This window comes from Mastigoproctus giganteus, chromosome 7, assembly GCF_048544385.1.
Source record: "Mastigoproctus giganteus isolate SK-2022 chromosome 7, ASM4854438v1, whole genome shotgun sequence".
Taxonomy (NCBI): domain Eukaryota; kingdom Metazoa; phylum Arthropoda; class Arachnida; order Uropygi; family Thelyphonidae; genus Mastigoproctus; species Mastigoproctus giganteus.
In genome coordinates, this window is record NC_143581.1 from 144,316,512 (window position 1) to 144,338,072 (window position 21,561).

Here is a 21,561-nt window from a genome sequence, read left to right on the forward strand (position 1 = left end):
TTGGAGTAAATGGGAAGAAAACTCGACATGGGTAACAAAATTTTAAAATCAACTAGACAACTTATTTGTATCAACATGTCAGGGAAAGTACTAGAGAAAAGAATATCCTAGACCTCATCATCACCCATGAATCAGATGACATAACAAGGCTGACAGTAGAGGAACCAGTAGCAGGAAGTGATCACGGAGTTCTACGGTGGATGATGAAGAGAGAGTTAGCAGTAGTAAAAGGCAAAGGAATGGGTTATAATTTCAGAAAAGGAAATTACGATGCCTTAAGGTGCTACATGGCCTCCATTAACTGGGTAGATATCGCACAGAGAAAGAATACAATTGAACTGTGGTATGCTTTTAAAACATTAATCACAGATGCCTTGAATGCGTATTTACCATTAAAAAAATACTCCGCGAGGAGGATTCCAAGTTGGATGAATAGTGAAGTTGCCACATTACTTGAGCAGAAAAAGGTGGCATGGAAAAGTTACAGAGCAATAAAAAGTACTGAAGCCTATAACAGCTACAAGATGATCTGTAATAGAGCCACAGAAAAGGCTTGACAGGCAAAGGCAGTTTATGAGAAATCGCTAGCAAACAGAGCAAAGAGGGGGGGGGGGATAAGGAATTCTTCACATATATAAATGCTAAGAAGAGCAGAACAAACCAGATCGGACCTTTACGTAAGGGAAAGGGGATAGTATTAAATACATCAGCTGCCATTGCAGATGACCTCAACAGTTATTTTGCATCGATATTTACAGATGAAAAACCTTTTGTGGCAATGGGAAATTGTAGGAGCGAAGTTGAAAAATATGTAATTAATGACATTGAAATTTCGCAAGATTATTTAATGAAAAAACTTTCGAGCCTACAGGCCAGTAAGGCTCCTGGAGTTGATGGAATATACCCTATAATCTTAAGGGAGGCGGCAAGTGAGTATATTGAACCATTGAGGCTAATTAATTATACGAGCATCACTAGACTCTGGGGAGATTCCGTTGGTTTGGAAAAGCCAATGTATCTCCCATACATAAGGGTGGTTCTAAGAGTGAAGTGAGAAATTATCAACCTGTCAGTCTGACTTCAGTGGTAGGGAAAATCATGGAGGCAATGATCAATGGTGGAATTCAGGATCATTTGGATAGAATGCTCAGCATGGTTTTGTAAAGGGAAAATCTTGTTTAACAAATCTGGATCGCTATTTTGAAAAGGTCACTCATGAGCTGGATTTAGGGAATAATTTCGACATTATTTATTTAGATTTCAGCAAAGCATTTGACTCAGTCCCACATGAGTGGTTGCTTTATAAGCTGGAACCAGGTTGGAATCACTGGGAAAATCCTTAGATGGATAGCAGGATGGCTTCAGGACAGGAGGCAGAGGGTTGTGATAAATGGCTATTCCTCAGATTGGGTTGATGTAAGAAGTGGAGTTCCCCAAAGATCAGTATTAGGATCACTGTTGTTTTTAATTTTCTAAACAACATTTTCTAGAGGGCGTGATGTCTAAATTTGCAGATGATGTTAAAATTTGTAGAGTAGTTAATGATCACTGGCATGCTGAGCTTCTTCAGAGAGACCTAGATAGACTTCAGGAATGGTTAGAAAAATGGCAGATATGCTTTAATCCAACAAAGTGTAAGGTTATTATACCTGGGAAACAGTAATCCCAAAATAACTTATTCACTTGGTGGAGATCAACTAAACCCAATACTGGAGGAAAGGGACTTAGGTGTCACGATACGGTCGGATATTAAATTCTCTGAGCATTGTAAACAGGTTGCAAGGAAGGCCCATAGTGTCCTATTGATGATCTATCGAACTTTTGCAAGTAGAGATAGGGATGTGATAATCCCATTATATAAGGCTTTTGTTAGACAACACTTGGAATATTGTGTTCAAGTATGGAGATCGCACCTAAAGAAAGACATCGAGCTCCTTGAAAGGGTGCAAAGACGGGTAACTCGCCTGGTGAGATCGGCAAAGGACATCCTTATGAAGAAAGACTTCGAATATGTGGGTTGCAGAGTTTGCAAACTAGACACCTTAGAGTAGATTTGATTGAGGTGTTTAAGGCTCTGAGAGGCATAAGTAAAAATGTATGACGAAATTTTCAAGGTTATAAATGATGCTAGAACTAGGGGACATAAATTCAAGTTACGGAGGAAAATGTTTAGATTGGACTGCAGGAAGTTTTATTTTAGCCAGAAAGTTATAAATTACTGGAATAAGTTGCCTACATGGGTGGTAGAGGAGACTGACAGTTTGGGGAAATTCAAAGGATATCTGGATAGTACCTTTGGGTGAGGGAAACACATAGGATGATAGGTTTAATTTCCTTTTCTTTTATTAATATATTTTTTTCCTTTTTATTTTTTATTTTTTTAAATTAATTAATTTATTTTTTTGGCTGGTGCAGTATAAGCCATAGGCTTTCTTGCACCATGCAGCCATTACTAATACTAATACAGCATGGGTTTGTTGAGGGGAAGTCTTGTCTGACCAATTTGATTGGATACTATGATGCGGTCACAAAGGAACTGGATGCAAAGAATATTTTGATATCATATACTTGGATCTTAGAAAACCTTTTGATCTGTTGCACACGTAAGATTGCTACACAAATTGGGGCAGTGTGGCATTGGAGGTAAATTGCTGCTATGGATAAATGGATGATTGAGTGCGAGAAGCCGGAGAGCGGTAATCAATGGTGACTGCTCTTCGTGGAGTAATGTTCCTAGTGGAGTCCCGCAGGGTTCAGTGTTGGGTCCATTGTTGTTTTCTGTATTTATTAATGATGGAATATCAGGCTTAATCTCTATGTTTGCAGGCAACACAAAGGTTGGCAGGGTTGCTAATGACAGTATGCTACTGCAACAGGTTCTAGAAAAGTTGAGCAGATGGGCTGAGAGGTGGCAACTGAAGTTTAACATTGACAAATGTAAAGTACTGCATATGGGTAGCATTCTCTAACACTCTCAGTGTAGTACCACACAGTTGATACTACACTGAGGGTGGTAGAGAATGAAAAGGACCTGGGGGTAATTGTGCAGTCAGATATGAAGTTTTCTGAGCAGTGCAAACGGTATGCAAGAGTAGCTCACGGTGTCTCGTCAATGATATAGAAAACATCTTTTTCCCTGCTAGAAAAATTCCAGCAGGAATTTTTCTAGCAGGGAAAAGGATGTGGTTATCCCCTCGTATAAGGCGATGGTCAGGCCACACCTTGAGTACTGTATACTTGTTTGGAGGCCACATTTTAGGAAGGATGTAGAGCTGCTGGACTTAGTACAGAGAAGGGGAACAAGATTAGTGAATGGAACAAAGGGTGGCTCTTATGGAGAAAAGCTTAAGTTTTGCAAATTACAGTGTCTGTAGAATAGTTACCTGCGAGGCGATCTGATTGAAGTGTATAAGGCCTTGAATGGTTTGAGCATGGTCAATGCCGAAGGGATTCTTCTTCTTGCCCAGATTAATTTCCTGAGGGGACATAAATTCAAATTGAGGAAAGACAGTTTAAAATAGATGTGCGGAAATTTGCCTTTAGCCAGCGAGTGGTTGATTGCTGGAACAGACATTGATCTGTTGTTGTAGAAGTTGACAGCTTAAATAAATTCAAGGCAGAACTAGACAAATGTACAAACATTTGGAGCAAATGGATGGGTGAAATGGGAAGGTGTTTTTTTTTTTTTTGGCTGGTGCTGTTTAAGCTTGCTTTCTTACATCATATGCCTCTACTAATGCTAATTTTTTTGACTCTGATATGTCACCTAAGCTTTTCATAATACTAGAAGCACCCTAAGGTCAATACAATCAGTCAAAACAGAAAATAAGCTCTCTGCTCATTAGCCACCGGACCACTCTCCACATTCAACAGCACCAGCCTATCAACAAATCATTGTTTGGGGTACTATGCATTTAGCAAAACCAGAGAGAATGTTGCAAGACATCCAATTAGTGTCTTCACAAGATTCAAGAATTTGTGTTTAATATGTTCATACTGATAAAAATTTGTCAGACTTGCTGAAAATGTTCCTACTCACAGTGGTGAAAGGTGGAGAGTTTAAGACAGTTTACATGTTTTTGGAAGTAACCATTACTCTTTCCTCAACACTCAAAGTGTCTTCTGACCAAGGCAATAGAGCTCAGAAAGCCAACCTGCTGACAGTTGCTTGCTGCTTGTGTTTCTGCTTTAAAGTCACCTTACACACATTATAGCCTCAGATGCTAATGACCAACCAAACAACCCACTAATGAAGACCGACTGACCAACCAACCAACCCACAGCAAGGAGGATGATTTTACTAAACATGTCGCATCACATTTTAGGACATCTCTGCTCAGCTTTTTTAATGCACAACAGGGGACAGAGTATCTGCTATAGCTGTGGCTTCATTTTTAGTTGGAAGCCTTTTGATGGTTTTTAGGACTCACATTTTATCTTATTATATACATTTTTACTTCTAATCTTTATCTTTTTACTATGAAAAAAACATCAGTAAAATTGTTAAAGCTGTTCAGGTAATAACAATTTTTCTTTCATTAAGTGGTGAAAGTGTCTCTCGTTACAAAAAGTTTCATTCCATAATCATCATGATAAATATCTAAAAAAATTTATTAAAGGGAAAATAGTTAATGAATTCTTTAATTTTCAAATGTTGTTTAAAAATTAAAGAAACAATAATTGAGTTGAAATACCAACTCAATTATTCTGTTTCTTTCACTAAGGTGGGGGAGGGTTAATTAATACTGAAAAAATATTTAAACTAAAACTGACCTCCTGATTGCATGCCCTCCACCTTGATTGATTTCAGAGCAAAGATCAAATAAGACATTGTGAAGAGGGGAAGATACCTACAAATAAATAAGAAATCTATATACAAAGAGCAGGATAAATAACAAATATAATGAGCACAATATACACTGATGAGCCAAAACATTATGACCACCAACCTAATATGATGTTGGTCCTCCATGTACAGCCAAAACAGTTCATACTAAACAAGGCATGGATGCTTTTTTTTTTTGTAATTGTTGGCGCATCGGCTTCTGTGGCCATAATGCACCTCCCAAGGTTTTTGCAGTACTTTGATCCAAGCCCGAGGCGGGATTCGAACCCACGACCTTTGGGTTGCTAGGCAGGCACTTTACCCACCCGGCTAGCCCGGTCAGCGCATGGATGCTACAAGATTTCTAAATGTGTGTTGTAGTATCTAGCACCAAGACATAACCAGCAGATCGGAGTTATTGTTCCAACACAAACCACAGATGCTCGATGGGATTGATGTCTGAGGAGTTTGGAGGCCAGGGCAATACCTAGAAGTCTTAGTCATGTTCCGTGAACTAGTCTCGAACAATCCGGGCAGTGTGGCATGGCACATTATCCTGCTGAAAGACGGCACCACCAGAGAGGAAGACCGTTGCCATGAGCAGGTGTACCTGGTCAGCAATGATGTTTAAGTAGGTGGTAGATGTCAGAGTGCCTGGCACATGGATGACTGGACCCAGGGTATCCTGGCAGAACATCGCTCAAAGCACGACACCACCGCCACCGGCTTGTTTTCGTCCCACAGTGCATCCGGCACCATCACTTTCCCAGGTAAACGACACACACATACCTGGCTGTCCACATGGTGCAACAGGAAACGTGATTCATCGGACAAGACAACCTTCTTCCAATAACTCAAGGTCCAGTTTCGATGCTCGCGTGCCCATTGTAGGTGCTGTCACCAGTGAACCATGAAACCCCATTTTCGGCAGGGTTTGATGTACTGTGTGTTGTGACACATTACTCCTGTAACAGGCATTCCAATTACCGATGAGATGTGCCACAGTCACACTTCTGTTGCCACATACCATCCGGGAGAGCCTTCGCTCACCTTGAGCATCGACGAGCCATGGTCGTCCAACACCTCACCAGCGGTTTGTGGATTTTCCTTCCTTGGACCACTTTCGGTAGGTACTAACCAAGGCTGACTGTGAGCACCCCACCTGCCGTGACGTTTTGGATATGCTCTGACCCAGTCATCTGGCCATTACAATTTGGCCTTTGTCGAACTCTCTTATGTCCACTGCCTTTCCCACCTGAAGAACAAGTGTAACACCAAGACCAACACCAAGCTCAGGCCGTAAACTGATTAACGGAGCCCAGTATCAGGTGTTTTTTATACTGTATCCCGACCCGCACTGTAGTTCACCTACAGTTGCTTTGATTTGCATAACAACTCGCTGGTCATAATGTTTTGGCTCATCGGTGTATATAAAAACAATACTTCTTCATGCACATTAGTGTATTCTTATCCTCACTTAAAATATATAGAGTTATCAGATACCTCAGATTAAAAGGAGGACAAAGTGAATGTTTTTGTTGGTTTTTTAGGCACATCAGCAATTTAGGACTTATTACACCCTTGTGTATTATGAGAAGGCTCAGTCTATTGGGTAAAAGCAAGTATTGTCTGGCTGAAAAACCCAGAATAACCTCTGAGGGGGGAATCTATTTCCTCTGCCTGAGATTGACTAAATACAGCCCTGATTGAAGGGATCTTCAGAACTCCTCTATTTTATGTTGGGTCTCAAATCCAGACCTCTTTGAATGAGTGACAAGTGGCGAAAGCCATTATACCATCATGGAGGTTTGTTTTATGTGCATATCATATTTTGACTAAGGCTATAAAGCTCCAAGACCAGGCCGTAAACATATAAAGAAAAATGGGTTTTAGTACTCTTTAAGGGAGATACCCTCACATAAAATAAACAAGTATAAAAAGGAATAAAAAGGCAGTTTATGAACTAAAAAAAGTGTTCCATATTATATATAACTGTAGTTAGTAATTTGAAAAAACTTAAAAACAGTTGATACATGGTTATCTGATAAAATCTGACAGAGCATATATGGCTCAATGGGTAAAAGTTGTAAAACATTTCCTGTATTACTAAAATTAGCATGGTCACTTAAAATATGTTGGATAATTACAAAATGTTCAAGGGACTTGCACATAGGAAGGTCATCAACCCTCAGCAGAAAAGAATGTATAAGGTGACTATGTCCTATGTGCAGCCAAGCAAGAACAAGTTATTGTTCTTCCTCTGTATGATAACTGCACAGACTAGACTATGTTTTTATTACAGGCTTAATCAGATATAATTTACTAGAAGTTTGTCCATGGCATAAAAAATCTTGCCATTGGGAATTTAGCACATTATGTATTATTTGCCTATAGGCAGTATATTTGAGGTGTGCAAATAAACAATCTTTTTACAGCTCCCAAAGAAGGAGCTATGCTGTTCCCAAATGGGTTTTATCAAAGAAATTTTCTTCTTGCTTGATCAGAATACTAGTCTATTAATTTATTACTTAATTTATTTCCTTGAGGCACTTCAAAGATAGTACTAATTCAAATTTATGATTTGTGTTTCTTCTCAAGAATTATCCAGCAAAAATATCTCATAAAATTCCTCAAGCAGTTTTATCCACTTTTCCAAATAATTAAAGCATTCTTGGTACACTAGCTATGTCTCCTCAAGAAAACCCTGGCATTCTCTGCCCATGCCAATCACTTGTATATTTTTCATGAGTTCCTATGTATTCGGTGGAACAAATTCTCTTACTCAATTCCAAGGACACAAGTGTGAACTGAAGGAATTCACAATTTCTAATATAGAATTACTTTCTCTTTTCAGTGACTTACTGCATTTTGGAATACAGAAGGAAGAGGGTAGGAACCAGAGATGCATTTTTGGGAATTTGTTTAAAAAAAAAAAAAAAAAAAATGATCACTGGAGGCTTACTAACAGATTGTAAATATTCTTTAAAAGCAAGGAACACACTTAAAGGGCTTTGTAATGCAGGAAATAAAGTAGGATGCCTGAGGTAACAGTTTGGCTGAGGTAACAACTTTTGATAATTGATATTTACATATTCACAAATTTCTTTTAAAGCCTCTGTCTGAATAATGCATGTGGAATATGCACACATTCTATATGGCACCCACACATATTCTATACATTTCATTCAATTCATATCTCTTTAGTTCCTGTTTAAATAATGAAACATATTCTTGTCCCGATGTATGCATGTCTCCAAAATGAATATTGTCACTGTCACCTATAAATGCTTCCCAAAGAAAGTGATTTTTAAGAAACATTTTTAAAAGTTAATGGTGGGTGATGGCATTTTGGCCTCCCATTCAGCTTGAAGGGAGATTACACTTTTCTAGTGTTCTCAATAAATAAGATGAAATGGTACTTGCAGTTTCACTGGAAGTGGCTTCTAATTCAATTACCTTTGTTTGATACCACCCATTTTTCAGTCAAAATATTGAACAAGAATTGGGATAAATTTTCAGCATCCATGGTTGCTGCCATCAAGCGAAACTCCAATGCAAGAAATTTCATTCAGTGACTACACTAATGCAATGAAATCACACTTTATTTATAATTGCTTCTGTTTTAGTCCTTGTACGTGTAGTGTTTTTGGAAGTTTCCAAGTCATGTTTAAACAATTCATGCATTTCAAACCTGCTGCATAATTGTCCACCAATTTGTAAAATCAATGATATTTAACTGTATGAAAGCCAATGTTTCCTCAGAAGATCATGATTTTTGTTGAATTAGTTGAGTTGAATTTTTTGAATTAATTTGGGAAAAAATTATTAAAGTTTCCTGTTATTGTTTGTTATTTGGTTTTTTTAAGGAGCATTAGCAACTAAGGCCATATTGCTCCGGGGATATGCGGTGGTCATTCCCTGACCTTTCCGCATCCTCTGTATTTGGTGGTCACGGGCTTGAATCCTGGTCTAATCAAGAAGCGTGTGCTACGCACTGCTGCTCCTGCCCACCTGGCTACGGAGGCGCCTTACAGTTTCCTAAGCAAAGATGAAATCCACAGCATTTTTTGTCTTTTACCCTGAATATGCAGCTCCAAATCGCAGGAACTTTATGTGCAATTGACACTTAACTTTCAAAAACAGTACCCTTTTCTTCATCCCATTCATTATCAAAACAAGGAGACTTTGCCTAAAGGTTACTGGGGGAAACTGTAATTTCTTTGAAGAGAGAACCCATTTTTAGTTAAAGGTTTCTCTCTTAAGAATTAATGTTAAAATGTTTTTTTCCAGCCTATTGCAGTAGTCAACATTAGAAAAGTTATGCTAAGCTGAAAAATAAATGAAAATATGTTTGAACCAACCCATTATACTTTCATGTCAGATACATATTTTGAAAATATCTACAAATAAAAAAGAAATATTAGTTTTGGTCTCCAACTTTAAATGCAGAAATAGCAAACTTAACTTTGTACCGCACTATCTCTCTCTCTCTAAAACTAATTGATTTTTAGCAACAGTTTTTTTGAAAGTGTTTTGGGCTCCCATTCAGTCTAATGGCTATAGCATGATACCCTGTTCATTACATTGTAATAAAGATATGATGACAAATACATTATACTGCATCCAGTGGCTTCACTTGGGCCTTTAAGGCCAAGTGAAACACTAAATAGGAGCAAAAAATATAAGCAAAGATTTACCTATAGGTTTATATTTATTTGCTTTATAAATATTTTCTTCTAGATTTTTTAATTGCAAAGTCTTTAATCAAGTCCTCAAAACCAATTTGGTGTAACAAATCTGCTTCTATACTTAGCAAAGACAAGGCATCCAATCTCTTGGTTGCATAGCTGTTCTCTTGAGCAATTTTTAATGTGCTTGAGTTGAGAAAATGAATGCTCAGCTGTGTAATTTGTAACCATTAACGTTAAAAAATACGCAAGGCAATGTCTACATTTGGAAAGCACAATCCATTTTGTCTTCTACAATTATTTTATAATGTTTAGCATGGCTGAATTTGGTTTTTATACTTTTTGTTGCACTGAACTTATGGCACACATATGCATAAAACTGCTGAAGCTCAGCAGAGAGATTATTGTCCAAGTCTTCTGGGAAAGCATCAATTAGTTTTTGAGAGCAGTGAGAGTACCTTTCAGTTTCAGCAATTGAAGTGACATTATTTGGCACATCACTTAGAAAGGAAAATCTGTCTGCTATTTCTTTGTACACTTCTCCTCTTCTTCTCATCTCAGTTTCTAGTTTGTCAATAATTGGGTAAAATGTGGTGATATGAAATTTATCTCTGGCATTCAGATCTACTTCTGGTGCTTCTCTGTCATTGGGTACCTTCTTTATGGTATGTTTGCAAGTTTGAATGGCCTTGTAATCAACATCTGGTAGTATTTCCTCTACAAGTGCTTCAAATCTTTAAAAGTCATCTCTTAAAGAGCATAGTTGGCCAGCTATGCTCTTTAAGAGATGATTTATCCATACAGATCTGCGCATGTTTTTAAGTTCACATATTCACGCTGCAAAACTTGACTTTCTCTGTGAAACTTTTGCAAAATCACATCCCACATGATCAGTGTGAAAACAAATTCTACCCCTTGCAACTTATTTGTAATATTGTCTACTTCTCTTCTAGTGTCTCCCTTTTGTGACTGGTGTTCAGCTAAACACTCTAAAGCTTCCAATATCTTAAAGAAACACTTCAAAATTGCTGCTGTTGCCATTGCATATGCCTCCCATAATACCAGGCGGGAGTCAACAGGCGAAATATAAATTAGAGACGGGTACAACAAATGACAGGGCGGATCACAAACATTTTATTAAAGTTCCATATATACAACATTGGTATAGACAATTTATTAACATATTTAAGAACACTGAATTTAAGACTGTTCCACAACTCATGAGTAAGCTCCATGCTATCTTGAAATATAGGGCATATGTAGTTCCTACCATGGAAGCTCACAATTGGATGCAATTCTACTTATATTGGCTCGACCCAAAATTTACTTTTGGTAAGGATACAGCAGCATTTGACATCAGTTAGAGCAGGTAGGATGGGTGCATCTGAGCTTGCGTTTCATGCAATCACTGGTGGACATGTGTTTCTTTTTAATGAATCCAAGGTTCTTAATAAACAGCATGAATATTTTAAATTATTAATTGACGAAACATTAGAAATTAGATTAAATGTTAATTCTATTAATATACATAGACCTTATAATATTTTGAACGCATGCATGAACAGCAATTCATACATTGATTTCAGGCGTAGTTAATTTGATATAAAACAGGGGGGGGATATCATTCGCGAGTAACTTTTGTACTTCTTGTGAACACGGTAACAAACCGAATAAGGTGGTCTCTTAAAAGAAGTTAATAACGATTTTAAAGTTTAACTTATGTGTGAATTAATTTATTAGTGTTGTCATTTTTAGAATTTCGCGACAATTGTTTTTCAATACTCATGATGGCTCGTGGTGTTGGTTGGTTTTTGGAGGTTGGTGGCCGCCGTCTTTTCATGATTCTTTCCAATTCCCTTGATGTGACATGAGAGTTGAATACATGCTTATTTTAATTAATAGTTATTTTAACTTGATTCATTTATAAAAATACATGGTGGGTAAGTTTATATCATAATCATTCGCGATTGAGTGTTGAGAGATTAACTGTCCTACTCAAAGGTATAAGGTTTTCACCTATAATATAAGAAGGTATTAGAGAGGGATTTTAACACAGGTTCATTTCCAAGACAAGCTTTAAGAATTTTCCACCGACTGGTTGAGGCTGAAAAAAATGCATAGAGCAAATGCACAGTAAAGAAAAAATAAACTTCCACTTGACAGCAGCACTTTGGCCTACCAGATTTAGTCAACGGGCTGCACAGGGCACATATATGGCAAACTTATTTTCTTCTAAAGTTGTTTGCTGCATCCCCTTATAACAACTAAACATGTTACCAGGCGTAACTTCAGCTGTTGGCAAAATGAAGCCAAAATTGAACTTTTTAGAAAATGGATTTCTTCTGTAGAAGAGTCTAAAGACACACCAAACGGATGTCATAGGACTGACGCCTACATTTTGAAAAATTTAGTTTGCAAACTTCACGTAACTACTGCAATACCTGGCTTGTCACTTCCTCACCGGCATGATTTTTTGGTTCAAAAAAAGTTAAAAAGCATTCAATAGGTTTCCCATCTTTTAAGTATCGAAGTACAACACTAAACTGATCTGGTGTTGAATTAACTGACATGGTAAAATAACTAGAAGAATTTACTTCGTCAACAACGAATGCGTGGACCTTCTGAGCCATTAGTACAATGAGCGCGTTACAGGTGGTTTTGGACAGATAAGGATTTTCTTTTCCAGAATTCCCATATTTCGAAGTGTGCTCTGCTAAAATTGGAATCAAACTGATTTATGAGCTCAAGCAGCCCTTTAAAAGTCTCATTCTGCAGCGAACCAAAATTTTCATCTGTTCCTCGAAAAGCTAGGCCATGTTCAGCTAACATTGAATAACAGCTATTACACGCTCCAAGACATGTTCCCCGTAATTGCACTCTTCTTTAATTTGTTTTTCTAACTCTTGTCACAAGCCCAAACCTTGTGTGCGAGTTAAGTATGTTAGCATAGAGTCTCGGTAAGTAGAGCTTCTTTCACGATGGGCAATTATACTAGTATTTTGCCAGTCACTAAACCCTTTTCTTTCAACAAAACACGAGGAACATTTAGGAGCAAAAAAGTTTACAAAAAAAGCAGTAAACTGACTCTGTTGATGGTGAATACAATACCCACTCTATCTTGTATTGCTGATCACTGGCTTTTACCCCAAAGAAATGTTTTTGTGAACAGTATCTTGTTTGTTTGCCACTTTTGAAAGTTCAGCAAGAATTGTCATGTGGTTCATCGTAGTGATGACAGTCACTGGGTCTGCAAGAAATCCAATAAACCACATCACCAGCTGAAAAATCTCACCACAACCCTGGATATTTTGCTTTATTTACTTCATCTTTTGCAGACTGAATCATTTAACTTTGGTCCAGCAGATTTTCAGCAATCTTTTCAACTTCATCTTGTAGAGCAACTTGCCTCAACATTTACACTAGACATATCAAGAGAATTTACAGGCAGTGTGATCAGCAGTGAGACTCGTGCCAATTGAGCCAGCCTGTGGCACTTCAACATCATGATGTTCTGATCTTGAAGTTGACCAAGTGGTACTGATAGGTGTGGAGCTTTGTTCATCTTCAATCTTGTCGTAGTTAGATACAGTACAAGTAGCTTCTGATGACAGAGATCTTTGATTTGGAAGATCAGGTTGAGTAACTTTTGTGAAGAAACTTCACAAAGAGCTCAAGCTTTCTAGTCTTGGCCACTAAATCCAAAGCCTTTTGTTGATTCTTTTTAGCCAGTTTTCTCTTTTTTTTTTTTGCACACTTAATTGAACATGTTTTATCTTGAGTCTGAAAATTACAGAAGAATAACTGTTAAAAAATACACATGAAACTCGAGAAAGCTACTATTTTAAATTCATAATAAATACACTACTTGAGAGTTGATTTTGTTTAACCTTCAGTATCAACGACAAGAATGATTTTTTTGGAAGAAAACTTTTTTTAACAGTGCGGAGAAAAGTTGAACACAGCAGGTAAGAACAATCACAAAAAATCAACTAAAGTAGCACGTAGCAGTGAAAGAGTTAAAGTTGGCATGATAGCTAGGGAAAAAAAAACTGATGCCCCTTTCCCTTGGTGCTCTAAGCACGTGCTTATTGATTAATCTGGCACTGATTGCATCAACCATCACTCTGGTATTATGAAATGACTCATCTAGTATTCTTCATATCACCTTCTGCCATTAGTTATCTTGCTCTAGGTTTGAGTTGGGCAGCTGAGTACTTCATTGTTCCCCATTTTAATTCCTTCAAAAGTATCAATTCTTTTCTTCATGCACTGAAATTGCCAATCAAAACTAAATTTTCACTTAGTCTCCTAACTTTCTTTGCAATTAAAATGCACAAAAGCATCTCCCATGGCTTTATTATGTTCCATCAAAGTCAGCTCTGCAGAGTTCACACCTTTTCAAAATCGCTGACTTTGAGATAATTGGAGGGTAATGAAAGAAATCCAGAAAGTTTATCACACAAAATACATTTTGTAGATTTTGTAAAGGCTGCTGGCCCCTGATTTAAAACATTGTGGTACACAATACAAAGTATTAAATAATTTTGTAAATTATATATATATATATATATATATATATATATATATATATATACAGTAGCACTGGTTATAGTGATCATTGGTTATTAGAATCAGCTGCTTCATAGAATAAATTTCGAAGAACTGATTCAAATCAATAAAATGCGCTACACTTTCATCATTTATTCCGATGCCGAAGAAACATCCGCTTTGTTGAGAAAAGGAAAGGAATTAGAAAAAGCAAAATTTAAAGTTACTCATAAACCTGGATCACATTTTCGGTTATAAAAATCAATTTTGAACGCCCCTGTGATATTTTTCTAAAGCACGTTTCTGGAAGTCACAACCATGAAACAAAAACAATTTGCAGTTTCTGATTTATTGGGCTTTTCTGTTAATGCAATTCTGTAATGATATAAATGGGTAGTAAACTTGATCTTATTGCATTTGCGATAATACCAATAGCTGTAATTCTGTGTTTTTATGGTGAAATGTATCCCCTTCGCTGAAACCTGCTCTTCATTTCTGTATCTAAATTTCGTCTCACTTGCATATGCTGTGTCAGTTCCAATTTGTGTACTTTGCTATTGACTGATGCTTATCTTTTTTACTGTGTTTTAAATTTTACTACAAAAAAAAAAAAAAAAAAAATCAATGAACAGAAAGAGAGTGAATTTGATTGTAAAAGAGAAGTTACGAATTATTGAGACGTACAATAAATTAAACTTAGGCAATGTCTCAAAGGGAAGCGGCAGTAAAATTAGTAGTGCCTCAGTCATCTTTACTAAAATTATTAAAATCACATCACACATTAAACACTAATGTGATTAGTAGGGTTCGGATTTTTATGTATTATCATATTCATTTTTCATTTACATAAAGGCATGACACTTAGTGGGACCATGTTACATGGTCTGAGGATCCTAAAGAAGCGTGTTTATAATTTCATATTTCATCATATTTTACACATTAGGTCATAATTTCAAAAAAATATGAAATATCATATTTAATAGCATATTTTATACTTGTTGACATAAAACTTTCATATTTTGTCTTACGATAATCGACAAATTATTTATCAAATTGATTTAAAATATATTTCTAAAAAACTGTGGGAATTTACATTTAATCGTTTCACATTACAGCGTGGGCGGGCACGAGTGGCTAAATCCCAAAGTTATTTTGATTGGTTCTTTACTCACTCTCAACCACACAGTAGTGTAATCTTAGCTATAATTTAAAAAACTTTACAGTAGTTATACCGAGTTCAACTAATTATTCATTCAACTTATTTTATACAGTAGAAACTTCAGCTGTTGGCAAAATGAAGCCAAAATTGAGCTTTTTAGAAAATGGATTTCTTCTGTAGAAGAGTCTAAAGACACACCAAATGGATGGAAAAATAATATATTGCAACGCGTGCAATTAAGAGATATGGAAATTAATTAATAAATATAATATCGGTATAGATACACCACAGATAACTTTTAAAGAATGACTACGATAGTAGTGTGAAAGGCATCATTTCATCTGTATATCATATTGTGCTCTTCCTTCACAAGAGTTGCCCATGTATTGCACTACCTGGAAAGAGTAACACTTCACTAATAGAGAAGACTATTATTACTTATTCTCAGTGAGTACCACCACCCAGACGGCACTGTTTCAAAGCTTTTATTAAATAATTTATTATTTAATAAAATCCAAAAGACTGAACACTGTGTAGGCTATATTTTAATTAATTAATTTATTTACTTGCAGTGTCTAAAAAATATATTCGCGAACATATTGGAATCAGCTGTGTGATGTTCAGTTGATGAAACCACGGATTGTGAAGGATATAGCTAATTTTATTGTTGGAAAGCTTGATTCAGATGAACCATCTAAATCGTATCTTCTTGCATCAAAGGTTCTGGATAAAACTAATCATGCAACTGTTGCTAGATTCATCTTTCACAGTGATGCATCTGTATCATGGCAGCCGGTGCTATGTTGCTGTTTTTGAATAAAGTCCCTCTGTACAATTTTGTTTCCATCGCTGTGTCGGTGTTGTTTCCTTCATCATTTCTGTACCTCACGAGGTTCCTTTGGTATGCTTTTCGCATATGCAAAATTTCCCAAGTTTTAGAGCAGGGGTGGCCAACGAGTTGATCATGACGAATTTTAAATATACAGTCATCCCTTTATTTGTGCACCTTGTGCAATAAAATTTTTGAGATGGTAGATCGCGGCACATTTTGAAGGAAAAAAGTAGATCGCAACACAAATTAAGTTGGCCACTCCTGTTTTAGAGGATACGGCCGTTGAACGACTTCCTCTAGCTCCCGATGTCATTAGGCGTTTAATTTTGCCCCGATCACATCTTGTGATATTGAGAGGTCCTTCTCTGCTTATAAGTGAATATTAGCAGATGATAGAAGGAGATTAACTCCAAAACATTTGTAGTGGATACAGGTATCGCAATGCGATGGAAAGTACTTAGAAACTTAAGTGTTAGTAGCCTTGTACTTTAGCCTATACATTTTGGGTTTTGTATGTTTTAAAAAAAATTATTTTAATGTTTATATTTCAAAAAAAAACCCTTGCAAATTGTGATATTTTCATTATATTACTTGTTAGAAATTTGTATAACAAGTCGTTGTACAACTTTAAAAGAATAAAAAAAGTAAATATTATCATTTATACAGTATGTAAAGGTAAATTATTTAGTCATATTTAAGGTCATGTTTGGTTAAATTTAATGATATATTTTCATCATGTTTTTACATTTTTAAGGTCATAAAAATCCGAACCCTAGCGATTAGTGAAACCAGAAAAAGGAAGGTTGAAGGGAAATGCCAAACAGTAAATGAAGCTCTGTTCGTTTGGTTCAAACAGGCCAGCTCATTTAATGCACCAATCAATCGTTGCATTCTTCTTCTTCAAAAAGCTAATGACTTTGCTGAAAAACTACACAAAGAGTTTAAGGTGACAGATGTATGGCTGACAAGATGGAAGGAGAGGCATGATATTGTTTACAAAAACCTTCACGGAGAAAAACAGGATTCCAATGGTTCTGCAGCGGTCCTTTTGTTGAAAACCTCTTGGCAAACTGTGTTAAGCACTTATGATCCCAGCAGTGCGTAACGCACGCTTCTTGATTAGACCGGGGTTCGATCCCGTCACCACCAAATACGGGGATGCGGAAAGATCAGGGAATGATCACCGCATATTCCCGGAGCAATATGGCCTTAGTTGCTAATGCTCCTAAAAACCAAATAACAAACAAACTAACAAACTTATGATCCTGAAGACATTTTTAATACAGATGAAACAGGGTTGTACTATAGGGCTACCCCAAACCACTGCATGATTTTTAAAAATTCCTCTGCATCTGCAGGAAAGAAAATCAAGGACAGGATTACAGTTCATTAACATACAAAATGACAGGAACAATCAAGATGAAGCTGTTAGTTATAGGTAAGAGTAAATTGCCTAGATATTTTAAAGGAGTAAAACAGCTGCCTGTTGAATATACCAATGCTTGGATGATGGCTTCTTTATTTGAAGATTATCTTCGTAAATGGGATTTGCAATTGGATAAGAAAAACAAAAAGTTTCCATTGGTTTTGGACTTCATATGACAATGAGTGCCTGGAATGACGTTTCCAAAACCTGCATTAGCAAATGTTTCAAGAAAAAGTGGTCTGATCATGTTGAAAAGCCTGAAGACATGAGTGAACAGGAGTTTAATGATTGGGTGGACATAGAAGGTGATCTACAAGTAACTACAGCTTTAACAGATGAAGAAATTGCCAGTCTGCCACTGATTCATTTTCCTGCTCCTCCTCCTCCTTGAGGAGGAGGAGGAGGAGGAAAATGAAGATGAATCAGAGCGAATTCCAGTTACAAAACAGCAAACGTATGACATTATAGCTATGCTGAGGAGAGCATTGGAAGAAACTGGTGCAAGTGATCATGAATATACTGTTATACAATATTGAAAAATCTATAGACTTTGTAGTGATAATTTAAAGCAATCTAAAATGAGTGACTTTTAAAATTATAATCATATTACAAAGTGTTATGTTTAATTAATATGTATATTAATTAAGCCATGTATGTAAGTATAAATTTATTTTTATTTTGCTAACCTACAGATAATATTCTTCTGATTTTCACGTATCATTTAAATTGGTAATCAAGTGTAAATTTGTTCTTTATATCTTTATTTTTATAGCCTCTGGATAATATTTATTAATTTTTTCTTATTAGAATCAAAACACAATTTGCAAACGTGATTACTATAACCGGTGCTTACTGTATATATATTCTAAAAAACACATATAATAACATACAATAATATCACATTTGCCTCAAAATTGAATGGAAATTTTATTTTTAACTTCATCTACAGAAATAATAACTAAACCCAGACTAAACATGGCATGCTTAAACCTGAAGACTCTAGGTAAAACTTGGGGAGGTGGCATCTCTGGCTTTGATTAAAAGTGCTACAAGCAGTGCAAATAACAAGACACAGAACTGACCTCAGAAATTGTCATCCCAGGCTTAAACATTCTCATTGCTCTGAACCCTTTGGTTTTCTGCTCTAGTATTAACTATACCTCAATGCTATCACCATAATACTAAGAGATAAATACAATAATAACATTACATTATTCTCAGTTACTACAGCTGTATGTATTGCAAAATTAGGTATTATAATAAATAATGTAATTATGTATTACATTATGAAATTTATAAAAACATTTGTAGGATTATATATATATAAAAAAAAGTGTTCATATCATGTTTAATGATAGGAACACACTTATTTTTGGTACAATGGAGGGAAGGGATAGGAACAGTACAGAATGCACAGTGACTGAAAAAATTCTCTCCTACTTCAACTATGAGCTAGTTTTTTGAGAGGATAGTTACGGGCTTCGCATTCATCAATGCTAATTACTGTTTCAATGGCATGGAGGTTTAACAGTTTTCAATTATAATTTGATTTTTCAATTTTTTACAATAATTTATTTTAACATTGGGGGGCAAGGTCAAAATAAGAACAAATTAATATTTAAAAGTATTTATGCATAAAGTGTTAATTTTTACAAAACTTCCATAATGCTCAGAAATGCTGCTACATGCTCATATGTGTTCTGGGAACTGGTCGCCATGGCATAACACGAGGTCCATGAAGAGATGTATGAAAGGGTTAAAGGGTTTCTAAAACTACAATGATTAAGATATCTTAATCATAATTGATTGATATCAGTTAATTTCATTCAAGTACATTTTTACATTTTTGTCAGGTAACAAATAAAATGCTATTGGAATGTAATGAATGAAATTAACTGGCTGATTAATTAACTAAAGTTTGCATCTGCATGATGATTTCTGGATGTTTTGCAGAAATATTTGGCTGTTTGTTTATGAGCTTTACAGGGCAAGGGCAACAAGGCCATAATGTACCTGTGGTAAAGTTAAATACACAGTTTTATCTGTATGAATGTGATGGAAGTTTAGGCTGTGTTGTAGAGTTGTATCCATTTGAGGATAGTAAAAATTTTGTCACATGTGGTGTATCTGCTGTTTGTTTATGAGCTTTACAGGGCAAGGGCAACAAGGCCATAATGCACCTGTGGTAAAGTTAAATACACAGTTTTATCTGTATGAATGTGATGGAAGTTTAGGCTGTGTTGTAGAGTTGTATCCATTTGAGGATAGTAAAAATTTTGTCACATGTGGTGTATCTGCTAGGAGGTGTGCAATATGAGAGAAGCGATCGCTGTGGAAAATGAGGCAAATGCAGTTTGTCAGTCATTATTGTATATGGGGCAATCTATGAGTACATGTGGACAGTAAGCTAGGTGTTACAGTTTGTGCACTGTGGTGGATCTACTTGCGGTGCCTGCAAGTAGATAAAGACGTGTTAGGCATTTGTGACCCATCTGTAGTCAGGCTAGTAAGACTTCTTCATATCTGTTCTCACATAAGCTGGATTTCCACATTTTGAAATTTTTCTTTATATGGAGGGCTTGTTTATGACTTGACTTTGCCAGCAGGGCCGCTGCGATCCTATGTGTCGCCAGTAAGCAAAGTAAAATTTACCACCCCAAAATATTTTGGATTAAAAAATAAAATAAGGCATAAATAATTATTAATTTATTAAAAAAAAAATTACAACATATCTCACATATAATGTAATGAAACAACAAACAAAAATAACAAAATCATTCTGGAATTCTGTAATAAACCGTAAATTCTAAATCACATTAATTGTATCCACAATAATAAAATAAAAGGAAAATTATAATGTTAAAAAATATTGTACAAATTTATGTTTCCTTGCTTTAAGAAATGAGAATTTATTAATTATTTCATTTATGTTCATTTGTTCAAAAGATCATTTTCTATTGAAAGTGATTCGTTGTTGAGACATTGTCGATCATAAATAATTTTTCATTAATTTTAATTTTGAAAAACTCCGTTCACCTGAGGCAACTGAAACTGGTCAAGTTAGAAAAATTCTTAATGCAACTTCTACATTTGGAAAAGTATCTATAAAATTGTTTGTAAAATATATTGTAACACTTCAGAGGGAGTAATATTGTCTTTAATATAAATTTGAAGTACTCTAAGTTCTTTAGATAATGCTAAACCAACAATATCTGACTCATTATGATCAATGTCACTTAACTTAATATGTAAATCTTCGCAATGATTTAATAAATCGTCATGTGACCATTTTTTAAATTCAGTCTTGCAGTCCGTTTGTTATATGGAAAATTTCTTTTATACGGAAACTATTGTAAATGTAATTACCAAGGGGAATTCAAAAAATATCGCTAAATAGAAAATTTCACTAAAAAAAGGTCCTACTTGTATATGTCATAAAAAATTTGCTGCCCTCCTGAATTGCCACCAGTAAGCGACGCTTACCTTGCCTACCCACTTGCGGCGGTCCTGTTTGCCAGATATGTTGCCACTGTTCAAGACATTTCTCCTTTATAATGAACTTGTAGTGTGAGATCGGAGTACACGATTGGTCTATAAGGATCCGTAGCAGTTTTGGCAGCGAGCTTTGCACGCTAGTTTCCAGCAATCCAACAAAAGGGAACCTGTTGTTTGTCATGGCATTCCAGATACTATACAGATGAGAGTTCTGCAGTATAGATGTAGAATGCAGCTATACTACAGAACAGAGTTCTGCAGTATAGCTGCATTCTACATGATCCAGTTCCATCATGATGTTTCCATATATTGAAATTTCTTGTCCAAGGTAAACATACCTTTCCACTTCTAGTTCTTATTCATCAGTCATAATATTCTTTGGTATGGTAAATTTGTTGAACATAATCTGTTTTCTTGATATTAATCTTCAAACTGAATTTCTTGCTTTCATGCTGCAGTTCTTCAACGTTTTGCTGCAATTCTTCCGGATCACTGGCAAAGAGAATGACTTGGTAATGTGTCACAACCCTGATAATTTACACACATATGTATGTATATAAATTAATAAACTGCAAGAATTTAAAAACA

At 35.9% G+C, this 21,561-nt stretch overlaps 1 protein-coding gene across 3 annotated transcripts in view; it reads right to left on the reverse strand.

Moving 5' to 3' along the window:
- Cog1 (conserved oligomeric Golgi complex subunit 1) overlaps positions 1-21,561 on the reverse strand; it is a 546,651-nt gene that overhangs the window by 51,783 nt on the left and 473,307 nt on the right. For all 3 annotated transcript variants that reach the window (XM_090377929.1, XM_090377930.1, XM_090377928.1), the window contains one exon: positions 4,774-4,850. In XM_090377929.1, coding sequence (XP_090234055.1) covers positions 4,774-4,850 — 77 coding nt within the window. The remainder of the gene's footprint in view (positions 1-4,773; positions 4,851-21,561) is intronic.